Source organism: Balearica regulorum, chromosome 1 (assembly GCF_011004875.1).
Source record: "Balearica regulorum gibbericeps isolate bBalReg1 chromosome 1, bBalReg1.pri, whole genome shotgun sequence".
NCBI classification, from domain to species: Eukaryota; Metazoa; Chordata; class Aves; order Gruiformes; family Gruidae; genus Balearica; species Balearica regulorum.
The window spans coordinates 182,174,201-182,200,303 of NC_046184.1; the positions used below are offsets into that span (position 1 = coordinate 182,174,201).

General features: G+C 40.2%; 1 protein-coding gene across 3 annotated transcripts in view; it reads right to left on the minus strand.

Annotated features, from left to right (window-relative positions):
* The window catches only part of PCDH17 (protocadherin 17), a 91,873-nt gene extending 67,763 nt beyond the window's left edge, over positions 1-24,110 (minus strand). For all 3 annotated transcript variants that reach the window (XM_075741729.1, XM_075741730.1, XM_075741728.1), the window contains exons 1-2: positions 23,524-24,110; positions 18,811-21,849 (exon numbers count right to left, since the gene is read on the minus strand). In XM_075741729.1, the coding sequence (XP_075597844.1) occupies positions 18,811-21,438 (2,628 nt within the window). In that variant the 5' untranslated portion in view covers positions 21,439-21,849; positions 23,524-24,110. The remainder of the gene's footprint in view (positions 1-18,810; positions 21,850-23,523) is intronic.
* Positions 24,111-26,103: the final 1,993 nt, after the last annotated feature.

Sequence of the window (26,103 nt, forward strand, 5' to 3'; positions counted from 1 at the left end):
TCTTCTGTGTCTTTTCTTGAAAAGCTTAATTCCAAGTATTCACCCTTGTCCCATAAAACAAAGGTCTTCTATAATGGCAATCAGTTTTGAAGACAAAGAATTGTGTTCTGCCAAATCTAGTTTTGAAAGAGCAGACAATTGTCTTCATTTTGTTAGGAACAGTTTGGATTCAACATAGTACAATTTTTGACAAAGACTTCTCAGTATAAGACTGTCAGTGAGTGTATGTATTTAGCCTGAAGTAGTAGGTTTTGATTTTGCAAGACTTACTTCATTAAGAAAATGTATTAGTCAATAGCAAACAAAAAACAAAAACAAAAACAAAAAAAAAACCACCACCAAACCCAAACCAAAAACCCAACCAAAAACCCAAAAACCAACCAGACAAAAAAAAAGGCCAAAACCCCAACTGGGCATAAATTTCTTATAATTTATTCTACCTTTTTGAAGGACAGAATTAAATAGGCTGTTTTAAAAAATCTTGTCCTAATATGTTGTCTCCACTCTCATTCTTTTGAAAATGTTTTTGAGACATAATTTATATGACATGTACATATTCAGGAAGTTTCACACTTGCTGCAAAATGTGTATTTTGGTGTTACAAGACCTACAGTGTGTTTATGTGAATTTTTGACATGTGTAACTTTCTTGAAAAGCACATTAAAAACACAGGGCAACAAAAACAGTCAGATGCACAAGGCAATATCTTTCACCAGGCTGCTGTACTCTTTATTGAACAGTGTTGGTGGCTTGTGATGTCTCTTTCTCTTGAATGAGAAAAGCAAAACTGTAAGAGAAAGAGGTCCTGGGCTATTCAGTCAAATTTCAGTGACTTCTGAAAAGTGAGACTCTGGCAACAGAGACTACCATCCTTTCCTGTAAGTGAAGAAATTCAGATTTTCCCCATATAAATACCTAGTCTATGTACTATTTTCTCTTAGCAAGTACCATATTTTTTACCCCCAAAAAATATTGTTAATTTATTGCTTAAGCATTTGTATTAAGATATTACAGGTATTTCAGTTGTGTTTGTACTACTGTCTTAATGAAAACAATTATTTCTTAAATTTTTACAAGAGTTTACTCTGCAATGCACAAGACACAAAAGAAGACAGAAGCCTAAACTGTAGGGATTTAACACAGTGCGAGGATTAGAAGTCACAAGATCTAGTAAAGTTTCCTCTCACCTCATTGATGGTTTCACCGAGTCTGAAGACTGAAGAAACTAAAAACATTACTACAGAGAAACATATTTTTAAGTGATCCTGGTAAAAAAAGCAGACTTGAAAGACAATCAAAAGATAGCGTGAGACCAGACCCTGGTCAGATTTTTTTATATGAAATAAAAGATTTAAGCCTTTCAGGAACAAGTTTGCCTCTCCATCAGCAGGGAAGTCAGCTTAACAAAAGTCTTCAACTCCTCTGCCAGAGCAGATGCAGGATATATTTTTAAATTCAGACTTCTCTCTCTAAGAAAGGTGGGATTAGGAAAAAGTGTGGAAGCTGAACCCAAAACATTCTTCTACTGAAAAGGGAATCAGGAAGGTTTTCCAGACCAAACTCAAAATGCTGTTTGTTTCACAGTGGTTTCAGGTTTCTGAGCCTCATTTTATTTTGTACTGGAGAAACATGAAATGTAAGCATCTAATGAAATTATCATGGTCTGGGAAGAGAATGTGGAAAGTTGTCAAACGGGACTAGGAAAAAGTAATTGTAAAATGAGTTCTTAAATTGAACTGTTTTTTGGAGAAGGTGCAAGATCAGAAAGAACATAGGAAGAGATGCCAAACATCACATCACATGAAGAGCTCAAGCTGAAAGTACAATAACTCTGTTTCTGCTATCACAGCATCAATAAATAAACATAATTGAATTCATGACACATTATTGCGTTGTTCTGTATTGCCAAATTCATTTGAAAATGATGAACACATTTAAAATAGTTCACAACTTGCCAAACGCCTGTAAGCAGTGCAGTTAGTCTGGTGCTTTAAGAAGCATCTGTGAAGATCTTATGAGAGCTTGATATGACTTATACCAAAGTAAAGATGAAAGTATGGGAAAACAGAACAATAACTACTTCACCTCAATCTGCTAGTACAGTTGCATCCGATATATTTACACTGTTCACCAATGATATGTACTTACTGAAGCTACTCTGTCAATAAAAACCACATTAAGAACCTTTTGAAAGAGCTTCCCTGTCAATTAGGCTGCAGATACATTCTATTACTCCAGTTTTCCCGTCAATTTAATATACTGGATCATATTAACAGTACCGGCTTGTCAATAAGGCAAATCTGAATCCTATTAATGGAGTTATACTGCCAATATAATCGGCTTCCTATTTATCGAGCTCCCCAGTATTTGGGAAAGCTGTGAAATGGGATTATGAGGTTAGGTTACATACATCTGTCTCTATATTACATAAATATTTCAAGAATTGTATCCTGTTGCGTAAAGAAACACGTGTCATAATTTTTTTCCATTCCATAAACTTCAGGTGACAGAATAGTATAATTGTTTACCATTGCTGAGAAAACATTAAATCATCTTCATTCATCATATTATGTTTTCTGCTTGCTCTAAGTAATGCTGTTGTAAGACAGTCTACTTGTGTGCCATGATATAGAACTGCTAAGAGATACATGCCCTCTAGTCCACCTGCACAAGATAATATCTACTCCAGAAAATAAAAGGAAAAAGATAAAACACATTTTAGGAACAAAACATGAAGCACTTCACAATTTCAATACTTATTTAGCCCTTGTGTTGTGCTGTATAATCCTGGTGGAACTGAAGCTTGTAAGTACAATTCTTGTGTTACAGAAACCCCTGGAAATAATTAATAAGAGGTAGTAGTTCGTGCATAAAAAACCCCAGAAGTTCAGCAAGCCTTCTATTTAATAGAAGCCTTAATGAAGTTGAACATTAGTTGCTTTTAACCACATTCAATATTAAATAACTACTTTGACTGGATTAGCAGAATATACAACAGACCATTAAACCTGATTATATTAAAAAAATCTTTTGCTTTAAAAAAAAAAAAAAAAGAAAAAAGGAAAAAGAAAAAAAGTAATTGCATTAAAATGTACCGGGCATTCTCTTATCAAATTAACTCTCTAGGTCTAACTTAAAAATATGGATTTAAAAAAACGTGGTCCAAAATGACAGTTAAAGGTCAATGAATCAAGTTGCCAATTATATTTTCTGGTAGCAGATGGGTGCAATGAAACCTAATGATTGAATTTGAAACGCTTTAATGCACCTTTTATCTATGGCCCCCACCATGTTGAATCTACCTTAGTATTCCTAACAGATATTATGTTTACTGCATAAAAGACTCAACTACAATTAGCTAACTAGAATGAAATCTGCACTTATCACAATATCCAGCTTATTCTAAGAATATCATATCATAAACTCAAAATAACAATACATTTGGGAGTGTAACTTTGACAGCATTTGTCTGTTTTTTTGATTTTTCTTTCCAATCTACATGTTAAATAACAAGTCTAGAAGTTAAGACATTAAAATTAGAGGGAAACTTTAAAAAAGAGTACCTTGGAATTCAAGGAGATGATCAAATTATTTGTTATAATTTCAAAAATATTATTCTCTCCTTGTATTTAGAACCCCTTTTTTTGTATGAAAACATCCTTATCTTTTCTTTCTTTCTTTCATGCACACAGATTCTGCAGTGCAATTGTGAGCTCCTGGCATTTTGTTTTTAATTTTGAGACATATCTGAAAGCTCTTACTCAGCAGGAATTCCCAGTGAGGCCAGTAAGCGTTGTAGAATTTGTCCTATTCTTACCACTGCTGTTTTCCTGTTTCTAAGAGCAACGTATCAGAAATGTTTTCTGAACAGATAAAAGCTTATAAACACTGCAGTACTATACAGTGGAGAAGGAGATCAAATTATGGCCTTTAACACTGACAAATGTTTTGTACTCATAATATTTAGTAAGGGGAAACAGAGACACTGGATATTTTGAATCTGTTAAGTTTGTGTTAACATCCATCCGCTATGTTTACCTTCTTCTGTCCAACCCGTACTCTCACTAAAGGCAACAATAAAACTCCCACAAGCCATGACCTGAGGTCCACTGAAATCAATGGATGTTTTCAAATTGGTTTCAATAGCCCTTGGATCGGTCTGCTTACTTCAATTATGGGATAAGCAAGTCTTTACATAGCGTGCTACATTCCCACAGATACATATGTTGTACGCTGAAGAAAGCTGCAAAGGAGCAGGAAGAAGATTACAATAGTGATAGAAAATGAGAAGAAACTCTTAAACATGATATTCCTTTATCCCAGCATATGGTCTTCTCTATGGATGGCATTTAAACAGATTTGTAATGGCAGTGACAGGGAAAGGTGATTAGCTAGGCAGCAAACACTGTATGTGGCACAAGACTCCAGTTCTACGTTTCTTCCTTACAGAGTGAAAAAAAAAAAAAAAAAAAAAATTAGCAATGAAGATAAAACAGGACTTGGTTCTGAAGCCACACTGCCTGCACATAAAACACACATAAAGAGGAACATTGAAGCTTTCTTCCTAGGTGACAGTCAGAGGAACAGAGGTAAATCTAGATTGCCTCCTTTCCTTTAAAGCTGTAACCTTACCCCCTTTCTCTTCCTAATATCCTTCACCAGAAAAGCAATGATTCCCTTAAATTCCTTAGGAATTAGGAAGAAAAATCACAGATGTTAAAACTTACGTTATTACCTTCTGTCTAACTTGTTATTTAGATCATGCAACTCTTTATTTCAACATTTTGTTAAAAATCCCCAACAAGGTATTCTATAAACATTTTGTGACAGGATACAAAGCCCTACTTTCCCACCAAAACCTTGGCATAATTATTTCCTCTTAGGACTAGAAAAAGGGACACCACTAAGTATGCTGCCAAAATAATGGCTGAATTTATGACAGAATACTAGATCATCAAACTTTACAGCCTCACATGCCTGTGCAAGGAGATTTTCAACTGTAAAATGGTGATGACTTGATTTACTATTTGTGACATAAGATAAACAATTTAGGCTTGCACAAGTTTAGCAAGATGTTCTGTCCCTAAATATACTTTAAAGCCATAACAGTCATGTGCCTATGACAAAGTACCTCATAAAATGGAAAGTTTGATCGAATACACCATGAATACAGTAGCAGTGGTCAAGTAGGCTCGGACAGAAAAAATAAGGCCTTTTGACTATCGTAGGGCTTTGTATAACCATCCACAACTCTGTCACTTCAATGTTAACCTACTGCAATATCTTCATACAGGACTCTATATTAAGTTGATTCGGAACAAGCCAAAAAATAGTTGTCATTCTCTATAGGATCACCTCATTTAAAACACAACACTCACTTATATAGGAATTGCCAGAGGTAATCTATAAACTCATAGATATTTAAGGGCCAACTTTGACCTGTAAATTCTTAACAGCCTGGAAAAAAATTGTTCTGGATTACCCCTCTCATTACAGCTTGCTCTATTAAGACTCTGAAATCAGATTTTGCTGTTAAAATAAAGACGATCCACACAGAAATACTCTCTGCAAAGACTCCAGGATTAGGAAAAGTCTTCTTTCTGTTCCAAACCAGTGTTGGTTTGTCAACATCTAGGACATGGCTGCAAGTTTCACCAGGGGTAGAGAGACTGAATATGAATGCTAATATTTGACCAAGGAGCTAGCTAGAATACAGTGATTAAATTGTGGATTTGCCTCCATACCTAATTAGCAGGATGGTCACCTAGCACATGTGCATTTTTTTCAAAAGAGAATGCATGCAACAACAACCGAAGGATGCATATATATTTTATTTTTTATTTTATTTTTTTAGTCATGAACTTTCAAAGAAAATACTTAACGTAACCCTGTCTAAACAATGTCCACATCACAAAGGTCCCCAAGCCAACATTCAGAAGTGTGTGTGTATAAGTCTCTTTCAAAATGGGGAAAGAAATGAAAATACGACAGATACAGCACAAGAAATTCCAAGCAGAAACTCATGCAAAGGGGAAAAAAATAACTTGTTAAGATTGTTCATACTGCTCTTCCTGAATATTCAAAACAGATAATGTGTAACACAGACTAATGCTGCTCCCTGCAGGTAGATCATGAGTCCACATGAAGCCAAACCAACTTCCAACTTCACTGGAATTCAACATGGAGTTATGTGCCTAGCTGCAGAGAGTGATCTCCAGGAGCAGAGCCTTTGCATGCAATTCTTCTACACATAAGGCCTCAAAACTTGTTTTCAGGTAGAAAAGCTCATTAAAAGATGAATTAGACTATTTCCATGGAAAGTTATTTATTTAGATAATTTCAAGGCTATCTTAACTTACTGGTCCTTCTTTCTAAATAAACACGCCATTGTGCCATTGGAGATAAAATAAAAGCCATACAATGCTAAGGCACTACTATATGGTCTTCAGTTCACGTTCAACTTTATTAACTTCACTGTAAAATCCTAAAAAAGAGTAAACTTGGGTTTGTTCATTTTTTTTGTTTAAATCTCCTCAGGCATAAAGTAATAAAATACAAAACGCCCTTCTAAAATATGCTAAGATCAAGAGCAAACTCATTCACTTTCCATGAAAATAGAATTAGGATTGTACTCCTAGGACTTTATGTATCAAATTTCAGCATAGAGACTTTCCAAGGTAATGGTATAGAGCCCTACTCCTAAAGATTTATAACAGGATTGCTGCTTTAACCTTAACCACAGCATAACAAACAGCACCAATGTAATGATAATCCAAGCTACCAGCTGCCTTAAGAATGTGCAAGGAATAGACAGAAAGTGGCAGGAATTAATCTGCCATTTTCACACATCTGCCCAAGGGAGGTATTGTAATTGCAAAAAATTTACTCTTAGACTGCTGAGACTCATAGTAATTATGTTTCTTTTTTAATAGAAATAGCCACAGGTAGTAACAAATTGGGTTTTGAGATGGGGAACTGGGCATGCATTCTAACCCAAATTACTATGTAATTGTCTTTATTATAAAATACTATAGAAAACCTATGGCTCAAAATTTAAATCAGAACAAAACCTTTCCTTTAAATAAAGTCTTCTCCTCCCACGGCTATTCAACTTGTATGCCTATTTCTTCATTCACTGGTATCAGCAAGACCAGTATGACTGCAAGTAATTTATCTTTAAAGATCTTTGCCAATGCTAACCAAAATTCCTGATGCTCACATTTGCTTATTAGAAACAGCTTTCTCTTGCTTTACATTTATTCAAGTCAAGTAGAATGACAAGTAGGTCAAAATCTGGAAATCCAGCTACTTGTTCCTCAGGTTTCCTTGCCAGAATGAGGGGATGAAGAAATGAGTGTGTGTGGTCTACATAGGTTTTAAATGAACTGAAATTAAAGTGTTCTTAAAAATCTGGAAACCTGTTTGAAACAAATGGGCACCGAATGTACTTAAAATTAGTTATTTCACGCTTGAAGGAATTATTATTTCATTACCATCACCTTATTGTGATAATGAGATGTATACTGTTGGGAAAGATCATATATATGGTGGCCAATAAATAATAAAATAAATTCATCCAGTTACTTCTGTCCCTTGCAATACTATATCATGTTAGGCCTGAAAAGAAGCTACAGGTGGTTTAAACAGACAGAATACATTTACAGATTTAGACAAAATGAAGACTGTGCATTAAAAGAAATAACATAAAACATTTTGTTTTCCCCTTTTTCACCCAATGGCTACAAAGCTGACTGATACGTTCCTCGCCTCGGAGCTATGAGATGCAAATTATCATGTGCTTTTTAATACCTAACACAGTTGATGGAAGCAATTGAGTGCTGATTATTCTCACGTGTCACATGACTTATACCTCTTTTTCATCATTACTCTCAATCCTGAAGTCTGATAGCGGGATACACAGTTTTAAGCAAGATGTATAACTTCCACCATGAAGTGGAAAATTAGGTTCTTCCTTACCTATACTCTTGCCTCGGGAAACAAATGACAACAGCATTTATCTCTAAACTTGATGCTTTCTAGGTTGCAGCAAAAGGTGCAGATTGACAGAATCTTCCAAAACATTTACGAAGCTCTGTACAGATCATACACAATATTAAAAAAAAAAAATAAAAAAAAAATAGATGCACATTGGTCTTTAATAATGTCTTTTATCCAGCTAGATATTTCTTTTGAATCCTTGCTGCTCTCATATCTATGTATCTCCACATATGCATTCATACACATAGTCTAGAAATTTAAATAGTTTCTAAGGTTTTGTGGCTGCCATTTTTAAAAGGCTTTTAAATTCATTATTTCCCAAGGACTCTAAGTTCCACTATATTCTTATTGTCATTTGATCCACTGAAATGATGAAGAGATCAGAAAAGAACACACTTGGCACTTTACAGCTGTGGCTGGATAATCTTGCTCATGATCATCAAAGCAGGATTGTTTTTATGATCTTCAAATCTGCATATCAAATTACACAAGTCTGTGCGAAAAAGCAAAAAATATCAAATATTCAGACATCAGGACTATCTCAATAGAGTACTAGAGAATGCAGTTGGAGGCTAAGTGAAACGAACAGCTTTGCAGCTTTGCAATGTTTTTAAAGCAAAGGAGAGAAGCAACAGGGAACAGTTCAGCTAACACAGACTCACAGATTCCGGGCTGAATTCTGCATATGCTTACGCACATCAGCAGTAAGCGATATAAGCTTATCCTGTAAGCGATCTATTTAATTCAATGGTTCTATTGACCTAAATTAAAATATTCACCGAATAAGTGTTTTAAGGATTATGCCTTGAAAGACATAATACTAATGTAATTATATATATGTAACTTAGTTTCCATAGGCCTTGAAATTGCTTATGCACTGATTAAGGACACGATCCTGTTCTTTCTAGACTTGTGGAAAAACAAGTCTTTTCCTCAATATCAGTAGGAACAAAGCCCAAGTGCTGAATCTGAGGTACGTTATTAAAATGATGTTCTTTTCTTTGTCACCTTTAAAATTTTATAGAATTTAAATATTTTCATTAAAAATTAATGAAAATTTGTTTAGCCCACTTCAGCTCACCTTTTTTTTCAAAACTGAGTTGTAGCTAAACAATCTCAACCATAAGTGGTTGCTTAGCAATCAGCAAAGAACGAGATAGAAATATGGTAAGTAAAGAAAGTGACTGACATGTTCTGTGTTTGAATCATGGCATTCTTTAACAACAACAGAATAACACCAACAGAAGTTTAAAACAATATTCTATTAATAAAAGAATACATATAACTGTCTTTAGGAACAAATTATGCATTTAAAAGCTACAAATTGTGATTCACATGTCTGCTCTGTATAAAAAATCCCTTAGCTTTTATTAAAAATACATTAAAAACCTTCAAATTTTGATGAAGCCATTATTTACCTTTTGTTTTTAATTCAATTGTCAAGTATGCTTCCAATGATTTTAAAAACAGTATATATCTACAAAGCAAGCAAGAGTTTATAGCTTTGAAGACTTGAAATTGATTTTTAATGCACCAGCTTTCAAACACTACAAAGGCTGCTCTCTGCTGATAAAGACAGTAAACAAGAAATTGTCCTTTAAATGTTCCCTTTAATGTTTTTCTTTAATTAAAAATCAATCAAAAACATTGCAACATTAAAAATTTTAAAATTAAGACATTAAAAAATGTTTAAGGTTTTTGACACACGACGCATTCAAACTAGAATGAAAACTTATGATGTTACTTTTCTTTACTTATGTTAGTTTAGACTTTCTTTGCACTGTAAATACTGTTAATCAAGAAATAAAACCAAATAAAAGTAGTTTATCACTGAACACAGCTATTTTTATTGAGTAGAAATGTTAAAAATATGATGAAATAAAATGAGACGTTCTAAAAGTACTGAAGTAAAACTCTTTTTTAATACCTTTAGATTATTTTAATATATTCCTTTCCTCTAATCAGACCAAAGCCTATTTATGCAGATTAGTTACATCTAGAGTCTCATTTATCCAACCTGTATTTATCCTTTGATCACAAAGCTTGTTAACTTAAATGGTCTTTTATTGTTATGATTCGTTTTCCCATAATTATGCAGTTTAACTGCCTGATTTTTTTTGAATAAATATATGCAAACGCGCCAATCATATTCAGCAGTGTTATGCTGGATGCTCAATGAACTGTAAGAGCCATTTCAATACAATAAAACTGCCTGGAAGTGTTCCAGGGCAAGGACTGCAAATACCAGTAATCATAGTGTCACTAGAACTAGTACAGGCAAATACAAGCGTGTCACACATATATCAATAGATGGTCTGAAACACTGCCTGAAACTAATTTCGCATGTCTGTCACCGCAAGAACTTACAATGCATCGATCAGAGGTCCCACCCACACGGCTGAAATTATGCATTTCTATCTTGCAACAAGACTTTTCCTTTCCCCTTCACAGTCCTCCTTTGGCGTGCCATGGAGACTGCAGCACGCAACCACCCAGCAGGGAACAGGACGCGATTAGAAACTTTTCTGGTGTGGGGAAAAGTATTTTATGAACCAGAGGAACTCTGATCTGATGCATTCATCACAAAGCCAGCGGAAAGGTCTATGGCTAAAATAAAATGAAGGTTTTTACTTGTCTGTATCGCTTATAGCGTACTAAATTGAAAATACATCCGCATGAGACTGATTGTCTTGAGGGCTGAAAGAGGAGATATCTTCTCACTGCATGAAGTGATGAGATGCAAACTGATTTTTATGCTGTCCTGTACAAGTAATGTTAATAATTGGTTGAAACTATGCACTAATATCTTTGGAGGTAGACGGACTCCTCAATTTTGAAGACACATCATCAGACCAAAAAAGGAGCTCATCTCAAGCAAGTGAGATGAATTGATCTTATGCTGTTCTTTCTGTACAGGTTACAACGCTAACTAGTGGAAGTAATTCAGCAGAAGAAAGAGATGCTTCTCATGTGACCTTAATAAGCAGAAATTGTAAGAGCAGCCTTTGGGACTTAGCTAGGAAATATATGACTGCTCAAGGAGGTTATTTAAAGCTCTGCCTGATATCCTAATTAACAGGGACATTCATATGAATTTGCTTGTTCTTCAATGTAGTACTTAATACTGGGTATTTTATCTAAAATGCTTAATAATTTATCTATTTTTTTCTTTCTTATAGGATTTACAGTAATTAATCTAGAATTTTCTTTTGCTTGGAAAAAAAACACAGTCTACAGCAGACTTGAAAACAAAGGTTGCACTAAAAAGACCATGATAAATGTATTACTAGGGCTTAGAACGCACCCTAGCTAAGATTTATGGCAGGCTGTACACTACTCCATTTCATCTCATCATATCAGCAAAAGCGGTAACAACTAGTTAATCTCCTTGTTTCCCCCTTTAAAAACATAACAAATGAAATCCTTAAACTCAAGGAACTTTTCCTAAAATCATTGTGGCATTCTCTTCCTAGTATCTTTTCCTTTTTCCTTTTTTTTTTTTTTTTTTTTTCTATTTAGGTAAGAGCCTGCAGTCCCCCGAGAGTTTCACTTGTTTCCTATATTTTTGAACCCTTTAGCATTAATTTCACAACTTCTCTTCTTACAGCTGCGGTAGAGATACAATTGAAAGTATAAAGCTCTCAGGCTATCTGCTGCAAAAATTTGTCCCAACTGCTATACTCTGACCTTTTGACATCAAAGGATTGCTTCTATACTTTTAAAGATAAAAACAGAACTGTGTTTCTGCTCCGGTCAACAAATCATTGTTTAAGTTCTTTTCACATAAAATGCTTACCTGTTGGAAAATACTAGTACTAGTGTCAAAATGTCTTTTCTTTATATGTGCAGGCACTCCTCAGTCCTGAAGCAGTATCTCAAGACCTCTGCCATGTGTCCTATATGTTTTCTTCAGAAGGAAAAAAACACCCATATGCATACCCTTTTTATACGTAGAATGAGTGTCTCGCATAGTGAAACCTAAAACTAATTTGACAAGGCATTTTAACTTTTGTAGGAGCAACAAAAGAAAGAGAATTCAAAATGTATGTGTAAATATTACCCAGTATGTTAATATTTCCTGGGGAGGAAGGTAGTGAAAAGGAAGAAAAAATGCTGGGGAAAAAATAAAAAAATAAATATTTTTTTCTTTTTTAATTTGAAAACAAAATCCCAACTGGTTTACAGCCAAATGTTGTGACTTGGGAAGAAACTGGTTTTTTAATCAGATTTTTGCCTCATTAGAGAAGTCAGGTTGCATCTATGCTTTCTTAATACCAAGTTATATTTGCAAATAATCTACATGTACCTAATGATAACTTTCCATGTAACAATATTTGCTGAATTTTGAGAATAATGCTATATTATGCACACTTTCAAAAAAAATATGAAAAAATGTGAAAATACATGTTCAGCAATGTGTTCCATTGAGTGTTTGATTTCTTCTTTTAGCTCCACACCTAATTATGTTACAGTTCACATCATAGCTAAAAAAATCATCTAAATTCCAGTATCCTTAATTGTTTGTAAAGAAGCTGTAAGAAAACATTACAAAAGGCTGCAATCTAAAAATAAAGGACTCAGTCATACTATTCTTAGCTGCACTCTGTCAGGCTTTTAGTCACAATTTACTCTTGAACCACTGAAATTGATGAAGTCAAAATTATGCTATTGACTGAAATATGAATAAGAACAAGCCTTTTCATCAACGTATGTAAGGATAACAGAAACCTAACCAAATCTATTGTTAAAAGATAACTCTTCAAAGGATCAGTCATCAAAATTGCACTGGTAATGCAAATTTGTGTGGATTTTCCCGTTTAAGATTAGGGAGTGACAGTGAGCGCCAAGATGAGGAAAGCTCAGGCAACTTTAAGAGCCATTGAGTGCTGTGATCCAGTAAATACTGCACGATTTGCTTCATGTCTTTTATTTCAACTGCACTAACTTTCTTCAACTCTTATACTTTATAAGACAGCAAGTTCCACGGAGACATTATTAATCTTAATTTATTGGTTAATAAGAATTTCTGTTCTGGCAATATTATTTTCATTCTCATGATACCAGTATTCTACTTCAGACTCTTAAGTTGTCTTTTTCTCTGTTATGTTTATTGTTCTATATCATAGCATTTCATCTTGGAAAGTTCTTTAGATCTCATATGTACCTATATGTCAGGAATGATCCTTTTGAAATAATATTGCTGTAAACAACACCGACAAGGAGCTCAAGATCAAGACCAGAGCAGACGTAACACAAAACAGGAGCCCAATTCTGCCTCCTCTGCCTATTTCAGCAGCCAGGGCAGATGCCAAAGGGAGCAGTTTGTTGCCAGATCTCGTCTGAAAATATATGCACTTTGTGGCACAGTACCATGCAGTGTATCTTGACGAAAAATGAAATAATGCTTCATGAAAACATAGAAAAGATCCTGTCCTGAAATTCTTACACAGCCAACCCTGGTATTGACTTCACTGAATAAGTAAAGCTAAAGCTACAGAACAACGTTACACAAAATCATCCTAACTGCGGACTGTATTTACACAATGCAAACATTCACTGGAGTTATTTTGCAAGACATCTAACCTTGTAAGACATTGTAAAAACTAACATAATGCATCTTAGCCAGGTAGTTCTGAAGTTTCGTCTGATGACAATTTAGTGTCCTTAGACATGGCCCTAGAACATGCAGCTGAGAAATTTTGGGAATTATAGGGTATGAACCTGCAAACTTGCAAATGTGTAGAACTGCCCTAGTATCCTCTTGGTGCCAGATGTTAACTTCTACTAGCTCTAGTGAGAGACAATAATATTCCTCATTTTCAGCAGAAGATATAAAAATAAAAAAATAATACTTCTGTTTTCAGGTAGGAATTTAAACCACTGAGAACGAACGCAACTTCTGTGAGGAAAGCTGGTTCTCCTTACACTGCGGCAGCTGCAGACTTCTTTTTGTAATCTTGAAATTTCTGAAATGAAGTTTCTCAAAGTAAGGCATGGAATAGTATATCTAAAGACAGAGCAGCACTAATATAGCTTATGTTTTTTTTATTCCCGCTGAAGACTCTTCTAAGGTACTACTAGACACCTGGCGATGAAGCTGCACTGGGACTTGACAGTAATCTGTTGGCACATCATAAACATCAAGTATTAAGAATGATCTGTACTTTATCTTAAAATGTTACAGGACTGCCTAGTAGAGCAGCTGCAGTGATTCCCAGCTTGAGAGCTACTTGCAGCGCAGTCATTCTTTCTTAGCTGTTGTTTACCAAAAGCTGTGACCACTGTTTTCTTTATTCACTCCTGTCTCATTCCTGATATATTTACAAACCTCTCCAAGTTGCACCACAAGCATAATAATAAATAATCTCTAGGATGATCAACGCTCCTTGCATATGTAGTTTTCGACACTACTGTTAAGTCACTTTGAAGAACCTGTTTCCAGAACCTGTTTGTTTAAAGAAACTATTTGTTTCCCTTTATCCATCCACTTTTTTATCTATTGGAAACTGGCAAGATGAAATTGTGACTTGTTCACCCTGGGAAAGGTGAACTGATTAACTCAGAACTTTTTGGTAGGGGAGACACGAACATACATGTGTATGTTTGTACATGATATTTATTTTTCTAATGTCTGCTCTTCAAAATAAAGCAAATCCTGTTTCTCTTAGTCAGGTGAGTAGGTCATCTTTGGATTTACTCACCAGAGTGAGACAAACAGAATTTGCCCAGTAGTCTTTAAGGTCTAGAGTGAACAGAAATCTTCTTTCAGCCACGTAAAGTTCCCATTTTCTCCTACTTTCCTCTTTTTTCTCCCCAGTAAAAACGGATAGTTTAGACCTTAAGTGATTCAAAGGTCACACTGGAATTTTGAATCTGGCAATGAGAATTGTATAGCACTGGCCTATATTTAAATATTTTTAACTAACTGACTTGCCCTTTGAAAGTACTGTTTATAAAGTAGGTTTAGAATATGATTGCTGAAGTTAAAAGCAATAAAACATGCTAAACTGTAACTATTCTAACTTCCCAATATGTCACTAAACATTATTCTTCATACACATAACCTCACGTGTGCATCAAATCATAAATGGTCTGTTTTCAGAGGCCCTAAGCACTTGCAAGTCTCTTGCACCAATAAAAGCTGGGGCTATACTGCATCGATCCAAAATGTTATACATATATGTGTGTGTATATATATATATGCAAATGTTGAAATTATTTGATTTTTATGGTACTGAAGAAGTTCATTGATTCATATAAGTAGCACATGCAACCATGGCACATAGCTGGATGCTACAGAGTAGTGAGTAAACACACAAGTTGTTAAACACACAAGTTGTTAAACCGTGTGACTAATGTATAACAGAAGTCACTAAAAGAGAGGCAAGATTACACCGCTCTTACACACATCAGGCAGTATTTTATTCACCTGCTGGTCATTTTGGGTCAGTCTGAAACCCATAGTCACTAAGTAACACTTTACTTCACAGGTATTCATTGATATAAATTGGGTCATCTGTAGAATAAAATACTATTCATGAGAAATAAGGGAATCATAAAGCCTATTGACTTTACTAGCTCTTACTGCAAAGCAAAAAAAAAAAAAAAAAGTGTTATGCACTCCTAATAAGAGTGAGAAAGTTTAGATCTTACTGATAAAGAAATTATTTATTTGATTTTAAATATTTATAGACTCAATTGGATGCACTAAGTAATAATATAATATTTAGTATGTGTACATATATCCATAGATATATGTCTGTACATATATATATATAAACATAAAGTTTTAATAACAGGCTCCTGCTAGAGAATTCTGCCATTAAACACTTGCCAAGAAAATGAGACTGAAGAAAAGCAGTCTCATTGTATGAATTGTATAGTGTGAGATTACTGTGGTTCATCAGTGTATCTGGAAAAACTGAAGTGAATATTAGCTAGAGAACACTTACACAATTGTTTGCCTTTCCCTAAGTAAGGTTACAAAGAAAACTGGGTTTTTTTGGAATTGACTAATGAAAGGAGATGACAAAGCAGCTGTTTGGATTCTGTATCTTTTTTCCCACTGGCTATACCTTTGATTCCTAACTGTGCAATTTACTTTTCCAGACACAGGTTTCCTGGAGTGATTAAGGATATAGTAGATCCAAAGAGAGGGCTGATCCTTTGCTATTTCTCCCTAAGTTTGCGTTTTGAATTTTACATGAGGCAGAAGTACAGGACCAGACACAAAGTAGAGTCTACATTCTAAATGCAAATTTTATATAAAATTTACTCCAGGGATGTGAAGATGTAGAATATAAAATGTATTTTAGTACTGCAAAATTATAGTGAAGAGGATCAGATTTTCCCATCTAGCTACATTAATTCTGGGCTTTTCCTAAATAGAAGCCAACTACTATTTCATACTATGTATTTGTTTTGTCAATACAACTACAAAATATAGTATCAATAAGTAAGTTTGAACAGCTTGTTCACTAGGGAAAAATGAATGTTTCTTAATCTACTGGCTGGACCATCTAAACATCCAAAACACTCTGTGTAGATATTCAGGGAAAGCAAAACCAATATTAGATATACCAGTATGTACTATGAGGAGTTACAGTTAACATTTCCCACAGTTGCTGTAATGAAAACTCTTACAGAAACCACAACACACCTTTTTAAGGGAGGAAATTCCTCTTTTAGCTTTATATAGATCTCAGGAAAAAAAAAATCATGATTGATATTATACAGTGAACACTGTAAAAAAAAGGAATCATATTTTCCATAGGGATTTTACACTACAATTGAATCTTTACTACTCAGTAGCATCAATACATGAATTAATTGCTTTATATAGACATTACATGGTTGTAGGAATGTATAATTTTCTGTCTTTTAGTAACTATTACACTTGTCAGTAGGAAAAAAGTGTTCTTTTTTTTTTTTTTAGCATTCTGACAACTCCATTTTACAGTAAAAAAAGTTGACATTACTTAAACAAATGTCATTGAAAGTTATTTGTTTTTTAAAGCATGAATTATAAATCAAATTATCTCCGGTTGTACCCTAACCTAAACTCTTTCCTGAAGTGTCACTTTTTGTTAAAATCAATTTCATATTTTAAGTATTGTTCCACTCACCTAATTGATAGCAACACAAATTCATGATAGGCATAAAATGAAATTGTTTCTGTGACACAACTCAGTAGTGGGTTGAGGATTAGTTCACAGTGACCTTGTAAAGACAGCTTTTTTTCTTTTTTTTTCTTTTCTTTTTCTTTTTCTTTTTTTTTTTTTTTTTCCCCAGTTATAAATATTCAATTTACAGGCCATCAGTTACTGGAATTTTGGTTACTTAACCTGCCAATTACCGATGGCCACTTCTATTTAGTTTAAAACATTAGATGCAGCTGGCAACTAGAATATTCGCTGTTCACAGACTGCAGGGTACGATAACTCAAAGGTATTATGAATTTTCTTTTGGTACATCAAGTGTCTACAGTGCAACTTCTTTCCCACTAGCTGCATACACAAAATGAGTCTGTGTCACTTCTCATACACTCAGCTCATTCCCCTATGACTCAGAACAGCATATTAGGAGAACCACAGGATAAAACAGATATGACATTTCAAATATATTTAATAGTCATTATCCAGAGCCTGCTTTCAATCCAAAAGTTAAAAATCACTTTGGAACATACCTGTAGTATTTGAACATTAAGCTGCATTAATCATGAAGTAATACTTTAATTAAATCAACTGGAGCCAAATTCTGCCCTCACCTTCACACTGTGAGTTCACTGCTCTGGAATATATTTTCTGAGTTTGGACTTTAAACTACCTGCTACAAATTAAGTCATTCTTTGATTAGCAGCACCCTATATCCAATGGTCCAAATTCTGCCGTTTCTCACACTCACAAAAGTTGGTAGAGGACAGTGTGGATATAACTGGCAGCAGAATGCAGCCCAACTGCAATTTCTAAATGAGCTTTGGTAGAAGACAGAGCATGTAAGTCTTTCACTATAAAGCAATCATCAATATTGACTCAGGCTACTGGAAATCTGACTAGTTGTTTTGCTGCTTTATGACAGGATGTGAGTTTTGTTAACATTTGGGGGTAGGAGGGAATCACCACATACATTTTCTTTCTATTTGACTAAGCAGAATTTTCAACACTGAAGGTTTGGTTGTTTATGGGGAGAGGAGGAGGCAATGGGGCCCCAATGATGCTGTACTGCCTCAGAAAAAAATAAATATTTATGTATATATATTCTAAAGAAGGAAATTAAAAAAAAAATAAAAACATACACCTTGGAAAGATAGCTCATATTTATATACAGGATTGGAGGGCTATTATACACTGTTGCAATAGATGTCCTCAGTGTGTAGAGTTTCTCCCACGTCCTATTAGTTACTGCAGATGATACGACTGCTTCAGAAACACCCTCCCGCTTCTCCACCCCAACCCAAAGCAAAGTGAAACCTGTGGAAGCGCCCACCTCTGACTGCCAATCTTCTGGGAAAATATCCCAGCGTGCCCCAAATGTGCTAAGCACCTGCCTGCGCTCTCACATGCACCTCTTTTACGCTGCCCTAACCGTTTGTTGCACTGGGTAGTTACTTTTGAATCACACGGGAAACACCAGTGTGACAGCAGAACCAGACCCACCAGATGTGGTCTGCTTCCACTTTCATTAAGTCCACCTCTCTTTAGTGGCTTGTGTTGATCCCTTCAGTGGTGCCTTACAGCAGATTTCACTGCAGACAAAAGGTAAAGTTAAACCAGCGTCTAAAGTGAGGTCCAGGGTATTCTAAAAGTCTCCTACCTGAATTATGGACATCCGGCTCGGGGGAGCCTCGCTGGCGTTAGTCCCTTGCCCTGTGAAGCTGGTGTGGCAGCCCACATGTCCCTGGGGTACAGTCAGGTTGTTGGAGGCGGGCTTCAGGTACATCACCTCAGATCTGGGAGAGCTGAGGGGCAGGCGGGTCTGGTAGTCAAAGTACATAGGTGAGGTGGCCAGGGATGGGCTGCTCACCACGTTCATGACATTGAGGGGGCCCCGGCTGTCCTCGCCCTCACTGGGCACCAGCATAATGTCATTCTTGCTGATCTTCTTCTTCTTGCCCTTGCCCCCTCCACTGCCACTGCCTCCTCCTCCCCCGCCACTGCCTCCCCCTCCTCCCAGCTGAGGGTGGCTATACTCGGCAATGCGACAATTATAGGTGCGGATCTCCTTGTTCTCTCGCTTGCACTTCACGGCAATAGTGATCATGGCAGCCAGCAAGATGATGGAGACAGTGCTCAGCGTCACGATCAGGGGCAGCGACAAGTCCCAGTGTGGTCGCCGATGCTGCTCGCCATTCACCTGTGGCTCGCCAGCCTCGGGCAGGGGCCCCGCCAAGGCCCTGACAATGAGCTTGGCCACTGCGGAGAGGCTGGGCTTGCCATGGTCACTGACTTTTACCACCAGTTCAGCCACAGGGCTGAGCTCCTCCCAGTAGGGGTGCAAGGTGCGTATCTCACCGCTAGTGGGGTCCATCTCAAAGAGGTGCTCCTCATTGCCTTCCACGATCTCATACGTGAGGCGCCCGCTCTCCCCAAAGTCACTGTCCAGGGCGCGGACGGTACCCACAGGGTAGCCCACCCCAGCGTTGCGTGGCACCTGCAGCTCGGCGGTGTCATTGATGAGGGCAGGCAGGACAATGAGGGGAGCATTGTCGTTGACATCAAGCACGGTGACGCGCACCGTGGCATTGCTTTCACGATGTGGTGAACCCGAGTCTTTGGCCAGCACACGAAACTCAAAGTGCTTTGTCTGTTCGTAGTTGAAGCTCCTCAGGGCGTAGATAGCACCATTGGTGGGGTTGACGGAGACATAGGTGTAGATGGAGACATCACCCACATGCCCAGGCAGAATGGAGTAAGAGACTGTCCCATTTTGGCCCAGATCTGGGTCCTGGGCCAAGACGGAGCCCAGGTACTCTCCAGGGATGTTGTTCTCGGGCACCTGTAACACATAGAGGTTCTTGCTGAAGCGGGGTGGGTTGTCATTCTCATCGAGGATACGGACGGAAAATGACTTGGTGGAGTTGAGTGGGGGGTTGCCCCCATCACGTGCCACAATGGTCACATTGTACTCGTCCTGTGCCTCACGGTCCAGGGGCCGGTCAGTGACCACAGTGTAGAAGTTGTCATAGTTCTCCTCCAGGGTGAAAGGGACAGCTCCAGGCCCACCGCCACCACCCAACACCCGACACTGGAGCTGCCCATTCTTGCCTGAGTCACGGTCGGTGACCCGCACCAGGGCAATGACAGTACCCGGTGGGGCAGCCTCACTCAGTGCTCCCTGGCGAACAGAGACAAAGCCAATGGTGGGGGCATTGTCATTGCGATCGATGAGGCGGACAGTGACTTTGCAGTGAGCGGGGATGGGATTGGGCCCCAGGTCCCGAGCCTGGACATCGATCTCAATGAGGCCGCTCTCCTCATAGTCCAGGTTGCCCTTGACACGGATGAGGCCACTCTGTGGGTCGATGCTAAACAGGTCACGGACGCGATCGGGTGCGTAGCCACTGAAGGAGTAGAGCACCTCTCCGTTGGTACCCTCGTCGGCATCGGTGGCATTAAGGTCGATGACGGCAGTGCCCAGTGGTGCGTTCTCTGGCAGTTCTACCACGTAGGAGGCTGCCTCGAAAACTGGACTGTTGTCATTGGAGTCAATGAGGCGCACGTTGATCTGCACCGTGCCCGAGCGTGGTGGGTCACCACCGTCCAGTGCCGTCAACACCAGGGTGTGGTGACTCTGCTCCTCACGGTCTAATGGCTTCTGGATGACCAGCTCTGGAAACTTTGTGCCGTCACCACGGGACTTCACATCAAGGGAGAAGAGGCCATAGTCATCACGGGTGAGCAGGTAGGTGCGCAGCCCGTTGTCCCCGGCGTCTGGATCATGAGCGCTGGTGAGGGGGAAGCGGGTGCCTGGCGCAGCGTTTTCTGAGATGTCCATGTCCACCTGGTCAGAGGGGAATGCCGGTGCATTGTCGTTCAGGTCCTGGATCTCCACCTTGATCATGCAGATCTCCTGGTCGTTGGCGAACACCTCGAGGGACAACTGGCACTTGGCGTTGCGCCGGCACAGTGCCTCACGGTCGATGCGCTGCTTGGTGTAGAGCAGCCCGCTCTCCCCGTCCACGTCCAGGAGGTGCGGGGCCGAGTTTTCCAGCACCCGGAAGGTGGACTTGGGGCCGCGGCCGCCGCCGGGGCTGCCACCGGGAGCGCCGCGCTCCGCGGGCAGCATCCCGCCTCCCGCCGCGCCCGCCGCCAGCCGCGCATCGCGGCCGATGTTCCCGATGACCGTGCCCGCTCCCTGCTCCTCCGGCACCGAGTAATTCAGATTCTTCAGTGACAGGGCGGGAGCCCAGCAGAGGAAGAAGCAACAAATGGAAAGGTACATCCCCGAGCAGGGGTGGGGGTGGCAGCAGCTGCAGCGGCGACCAGGGCTGTCCCCGTCTTCTCTGCCTCCTGCACTGGGTTTGTTCTTTCTCCTCCTCCGTCGGCTCTCTCTTTTTTTCCCCCTTCTCTTTCGCCACCCTTATATTTTAAGTTCCTGAACCTGTTGCTCTAAAACATCTGCAGAGACACAGGATGAGAGGCAGCAAATGGACCATGTAGCTCAGAGGGAGGGAGCAATCGGGGGGGTCGGAGGAGGGGGGGAGCAGCTTCGGCAGCGTTTCAGCAAGCGCTTGCCGTGCTTGCAGTCCCCTCGCAGTTACTTCGGCTGTCCAACTTCGGCAGTGGGAGTGTTTAAAAAATCAGAAAATTTGCAAAAGATCTTCTCCTCCGGGCAGGCGAAGCGTTCCCGATCCTTGAATCCCCGTAGACGTACAAAGGATAATAAAAATAACAACAATAATAAAAAATCGGTGGCAGTGGTTGTTTTTCTAAAAACGATCAAAAAGATTTTTTTAAATATGTGTATTTATATATACATAGGAAAGGGGGGTGGCCACAGGTCTGTAAGCAGGGGGAGAAAAGCTTATTTGCTACTCATCGCTTGTGATGCGATTGATGGAGTGGAGGGGTGGGAGAGAGACAGAAGGGGAAAAAAAAGTCTCAGCTTGTTGTTGAAGCCCTCTTCGTGTGCAGTGAGAGGCAGTGAAATGTCTGATTGCACCGCGGGGTTGTTGGTTTTCAGGGAGTGTTTTGCTGCATTTAGAGATCTAATCTTGCATTGCTTGCGGCGGAGAGCTGCATCTCGCTGCCATGGGTATTTCCCCCCTCTCTGTCTCGTACACCCTCACTGTTTCCTTCCCGAATCAGAAGGCGAGGGAATGAGGATTGCAGGGCAAGAGGGGAAAACAAGACACACACACAAAAAAGAACACCCAGCGAAAACTAGTGTTCGGATTTGTAGTTTCCTTTCTCTCCCTCTGCTACCAGCCTCACACTCGTCCTTTTGTGGGGGAAAAAAAAAATTAAGAAACCCACCAGCTGACTGTCATCATTAGCAGTAAATATACATTTTAAGAGAAATCACAGGCTGTGCTCAATCAGATGCACACTTGGGTTTCTTTAAGACAGGCCAGTAGCCGCCGCCACCACCACATCCTTTCTCTCCGTGTGTCTATGCGTGTGTGCGTATGCGTGTCTGAGGAGATGCACTTTTCTCGATGCAGTTTAATTCCAGTTTGCTTTTTCCTCCAGCCGAGAGGAAATCAACAGGCAACCCATGGCTGGACGCATAGATTTGAAAAAAAAAAAAAAAAAAAAGAAAAAGAAAAAAAGAGAGCGAGAGAGAAAGGAAGGGGGGGAGGGAGAGAAAGAAAGAAAAGCCACCACACACACACACACTCTCTCTTAGTCTCTCGCTAAAAGGGAAACAGTCTCTGTATTCACAGGGCTGCGCTGTCAAGTGCCTCTCTTTTCTTTCTATTCAGCATCTCCTTCCAATGACACTGCCGCCTAGTCCTCTTCATTTAGGGGAGGGGAGAAGAAGAGGGAAAACAATCCTGGCCATCAATAAAGTGGGAGATCTTTTAAACGACTAATTCACTTATATTAAAACCTATGCAGTTCCGCGATTGGTGTGATGCATTTTTTGCAGTCCTTTCAAGCTTTAACAGTCTCTCTGGGCACCCTGGTATAGGGGAGAAGAGCGGCGGCACCGCCAGATGCGTTCCCCCTCCCTGATAGACCTTTCCCAGCGATACGGTGTATAGGTAAATATTGGGGAAAGGTAACTAGATTTTATTTCAGGTTCTTTTAACAACCAGAAATAAATGAATAGCCCATCCAGAAATGCAGGTGTTTCAGTCTGCTGGATGAGTCAGATCCAGCGGAACAAATCACATTCACTATCGCCTCATGTTCCTCCCTTCACAGACATTAGTTGCAGCTTCTTCCTAACGCTTCTCTGACTCACTCTACAGACAGGAAAAAAATTAATCAGATTTATATTTTGGAGGGGTGGGGGGAGGGGGAGAGAAAAAAAAAAAAACGAGAAGGGGGGGTGTCGGATCCAGCTACACTTTTACTATACCTCTTTCTCCGGGAGACTGAGGATCAGGAAAACAAGGCTGTTATCCACTCACTGGCACAGAGGCGCGTCTGTCTCCTGCTTTGCTGAGTGTTTTTAACCACCTTTCCTCAGTGTTATGTGTGAAATAAATCAGAGATTTTTCAAAATAAAAGAAAAAAAAACAACCAAAACATAGGTTCCCAATACATAGCTTACAGATCTAGTTCCGAGTCTCAGTTCTGCACTGTTTTTTTCTCTCCTTTATTTGAGTCCGGACCCAAAGTACACAGTTAATTCTGCAACCTGTGGTAGAGAGGCTTTCAAAAGAAAAAGAAGAAAAAATAAATATTCTTCTCTGCCTCATTGATGGGTGGCCCCTTTCAAACAGACGGTCGCCAGTCTTAGCCAGACAGCACGCGAAAGGAACGCCGATCCCCGATAAACCAGATCCATTTCACCAGCCGCCCGCAGGTAAGTGGAGAATTCAGCGAAAATTCAACAGTTGGAGCCGCTCTCTGCCTCTCTCTCTCCTCTCCCCCCCTCCTCTCCGCCTCGCCTCCCTCACTGCAGCACTCGCGGGGCCGCCGCGCCGTGCCGCGCTCGCCCAGCGCCGCTCGCCGACTGCCTCTATTCACCTCACGCCGCGGCTTAAACATTGATACGGATTCCCCGCCAGCCAATCGACGACGGCGGCGGCGACCGGCCCCGACGCCCACCCGCCAATAGAAGAAGGCGGGCGGGCGGGGGGGGTGGAGCTTCGGCGAGCGCTGGGTGTCATTGATTAGATCGGTTCGGTGGGAGACGCGCAACGTGCGAAGGGCTCGGGCGGGCGGGCGGGCTGCGGTGTCTCGTCGCCGCGCACCGCAGCGCCGCGCCCCCGGCCCCCCCCGGTCTGCTCCCGGCTTCGCGTTATTTATTTATTTATTTATTTATTTATACCCCCTCCGCCTTATTTATTTATTTTTGAGACATATTAACAAGCCTTCCGTGATGACGGGTGGGAAAAGAAGGGGGGGGACGCGACACCCCCGCACTCCTCCAAAGCACTGCGAGGGCGAGGACTTGACTCCGCGGTACGGTCCCCCGAATACCCGGGGGCTCGGCGCACCGCTCCCTCCCCCACCGCCCCCCCCCCCTCCGCCCCGGGGATGCACAGCGCGGGGGGCGGGTGGATGGGGACCTTCCCTTCCCCCCCGCCCCAGCCCTGGGGGAGCCGCCCCGAGCGGGTCTCGCCCTCCCCCGAGGGGCAGGTCCCCAGCGCCGGAGCATCCCTCGGGGCGGGGGAGCGGGGGTCTGGCGCGGCGGCAGCCCCGCGGTGCCGGGGCTCGGGGCCACAGCAGCGCCCTACCCTGCCCTGCCCGCACGGCACGGCACGGCACGGCACGGCAAGGCGCGGTGCCCGCCCCCGCCCCCGCCGCGGCGGGAGGGTCTCGGCCGGGGGCGGCGGGCGCGGGGGGAGGACTGAGGCTGGAAAGGTGAGTGCTCGGATTGCCGGAGCGCCGGTCTCGACCCGCGCGTACCGAAAGGAAGCTGCCATTTGTGAGTTGTGAGTGACGAGCGTGTAAGTAGCATGAATCATTTAGGGGGAAAAGAAAAAAAAAAAAAAAAAAAGAAAGAAAGAATAAAAGAAAAGAAAAAAAAAGAAAAAAGGAAAATCAACTCTGGAGCAATTATAAGACGCTCCTGACAATTATTTTAGGAGCCGCTCTTAAAAGATTCAGTTAAAGCTGCTCTTTCGCCTTGCTCGATAGGATAACCTTCAGCCCTTTCTGAGTTATTATGTCCATAAATATAATTTGACTTGGAGAAAGTCTTACAAATTTATAAATTCAAATAAGCGTTCTTCCTAGACCCATCTCCCGTCCTGAAGACCTCTTTGTAGCTTTGAAACGGATAGTTTGCCATGCAGAACGAGTCTGCTAGTAACTATTATAAAAGTAATGCTGTGTTAAAATGCAGTATATAAATTATACATACATTAGTGGCAGCGTAAAAATCACTACCCTCGGATCTGCCAGCTTTCTGTGCGAGAGCGACAGACAGACAAAAAAAAAAAAAAAAAGGATATGTTTACAAAATGGGCTTTGCTTTCTGAATGAGGGCTTCAGATTGGCTGACGAAAATCGGTGTATTCGGCTAAGTCACTTATTTGGAGAAATCCCCTATAGGAGCAGCACAATTTTAAAAATGGAACAAACACCAGAGTAAGCCCCTGAGCTATCAGGAGACCTCGTTTCACCGTAACTCGAGTCCTGTGCTTTCTTTTCCTTACTCCGTAGCGTATGCCAAACTTGCAGGATGTCCAGAGATTTTTCTATGCATGTTCTCCTAATTGGGGAAAAAAAATCAGGGTCATTGCAATTATGTCATAGCTCCCTCTAGCGTGCTAGAGGTACTGCTGCATTTGGGGTATATACGCTGTGTGGGTGGGTGTGTGCTTGAGTGTGCACCCACACCGTAACTCTAGTTTCCTTTCTGAAGGAGCAGGAGAGCACCAGCCGGATAAAACAATGATTTCACTATTACACTGCCGTATACTAAGTAATATGTTTATGACAATGTTTCTCATGGTTTACTTATGTTAAAAAACCCCACAAAACC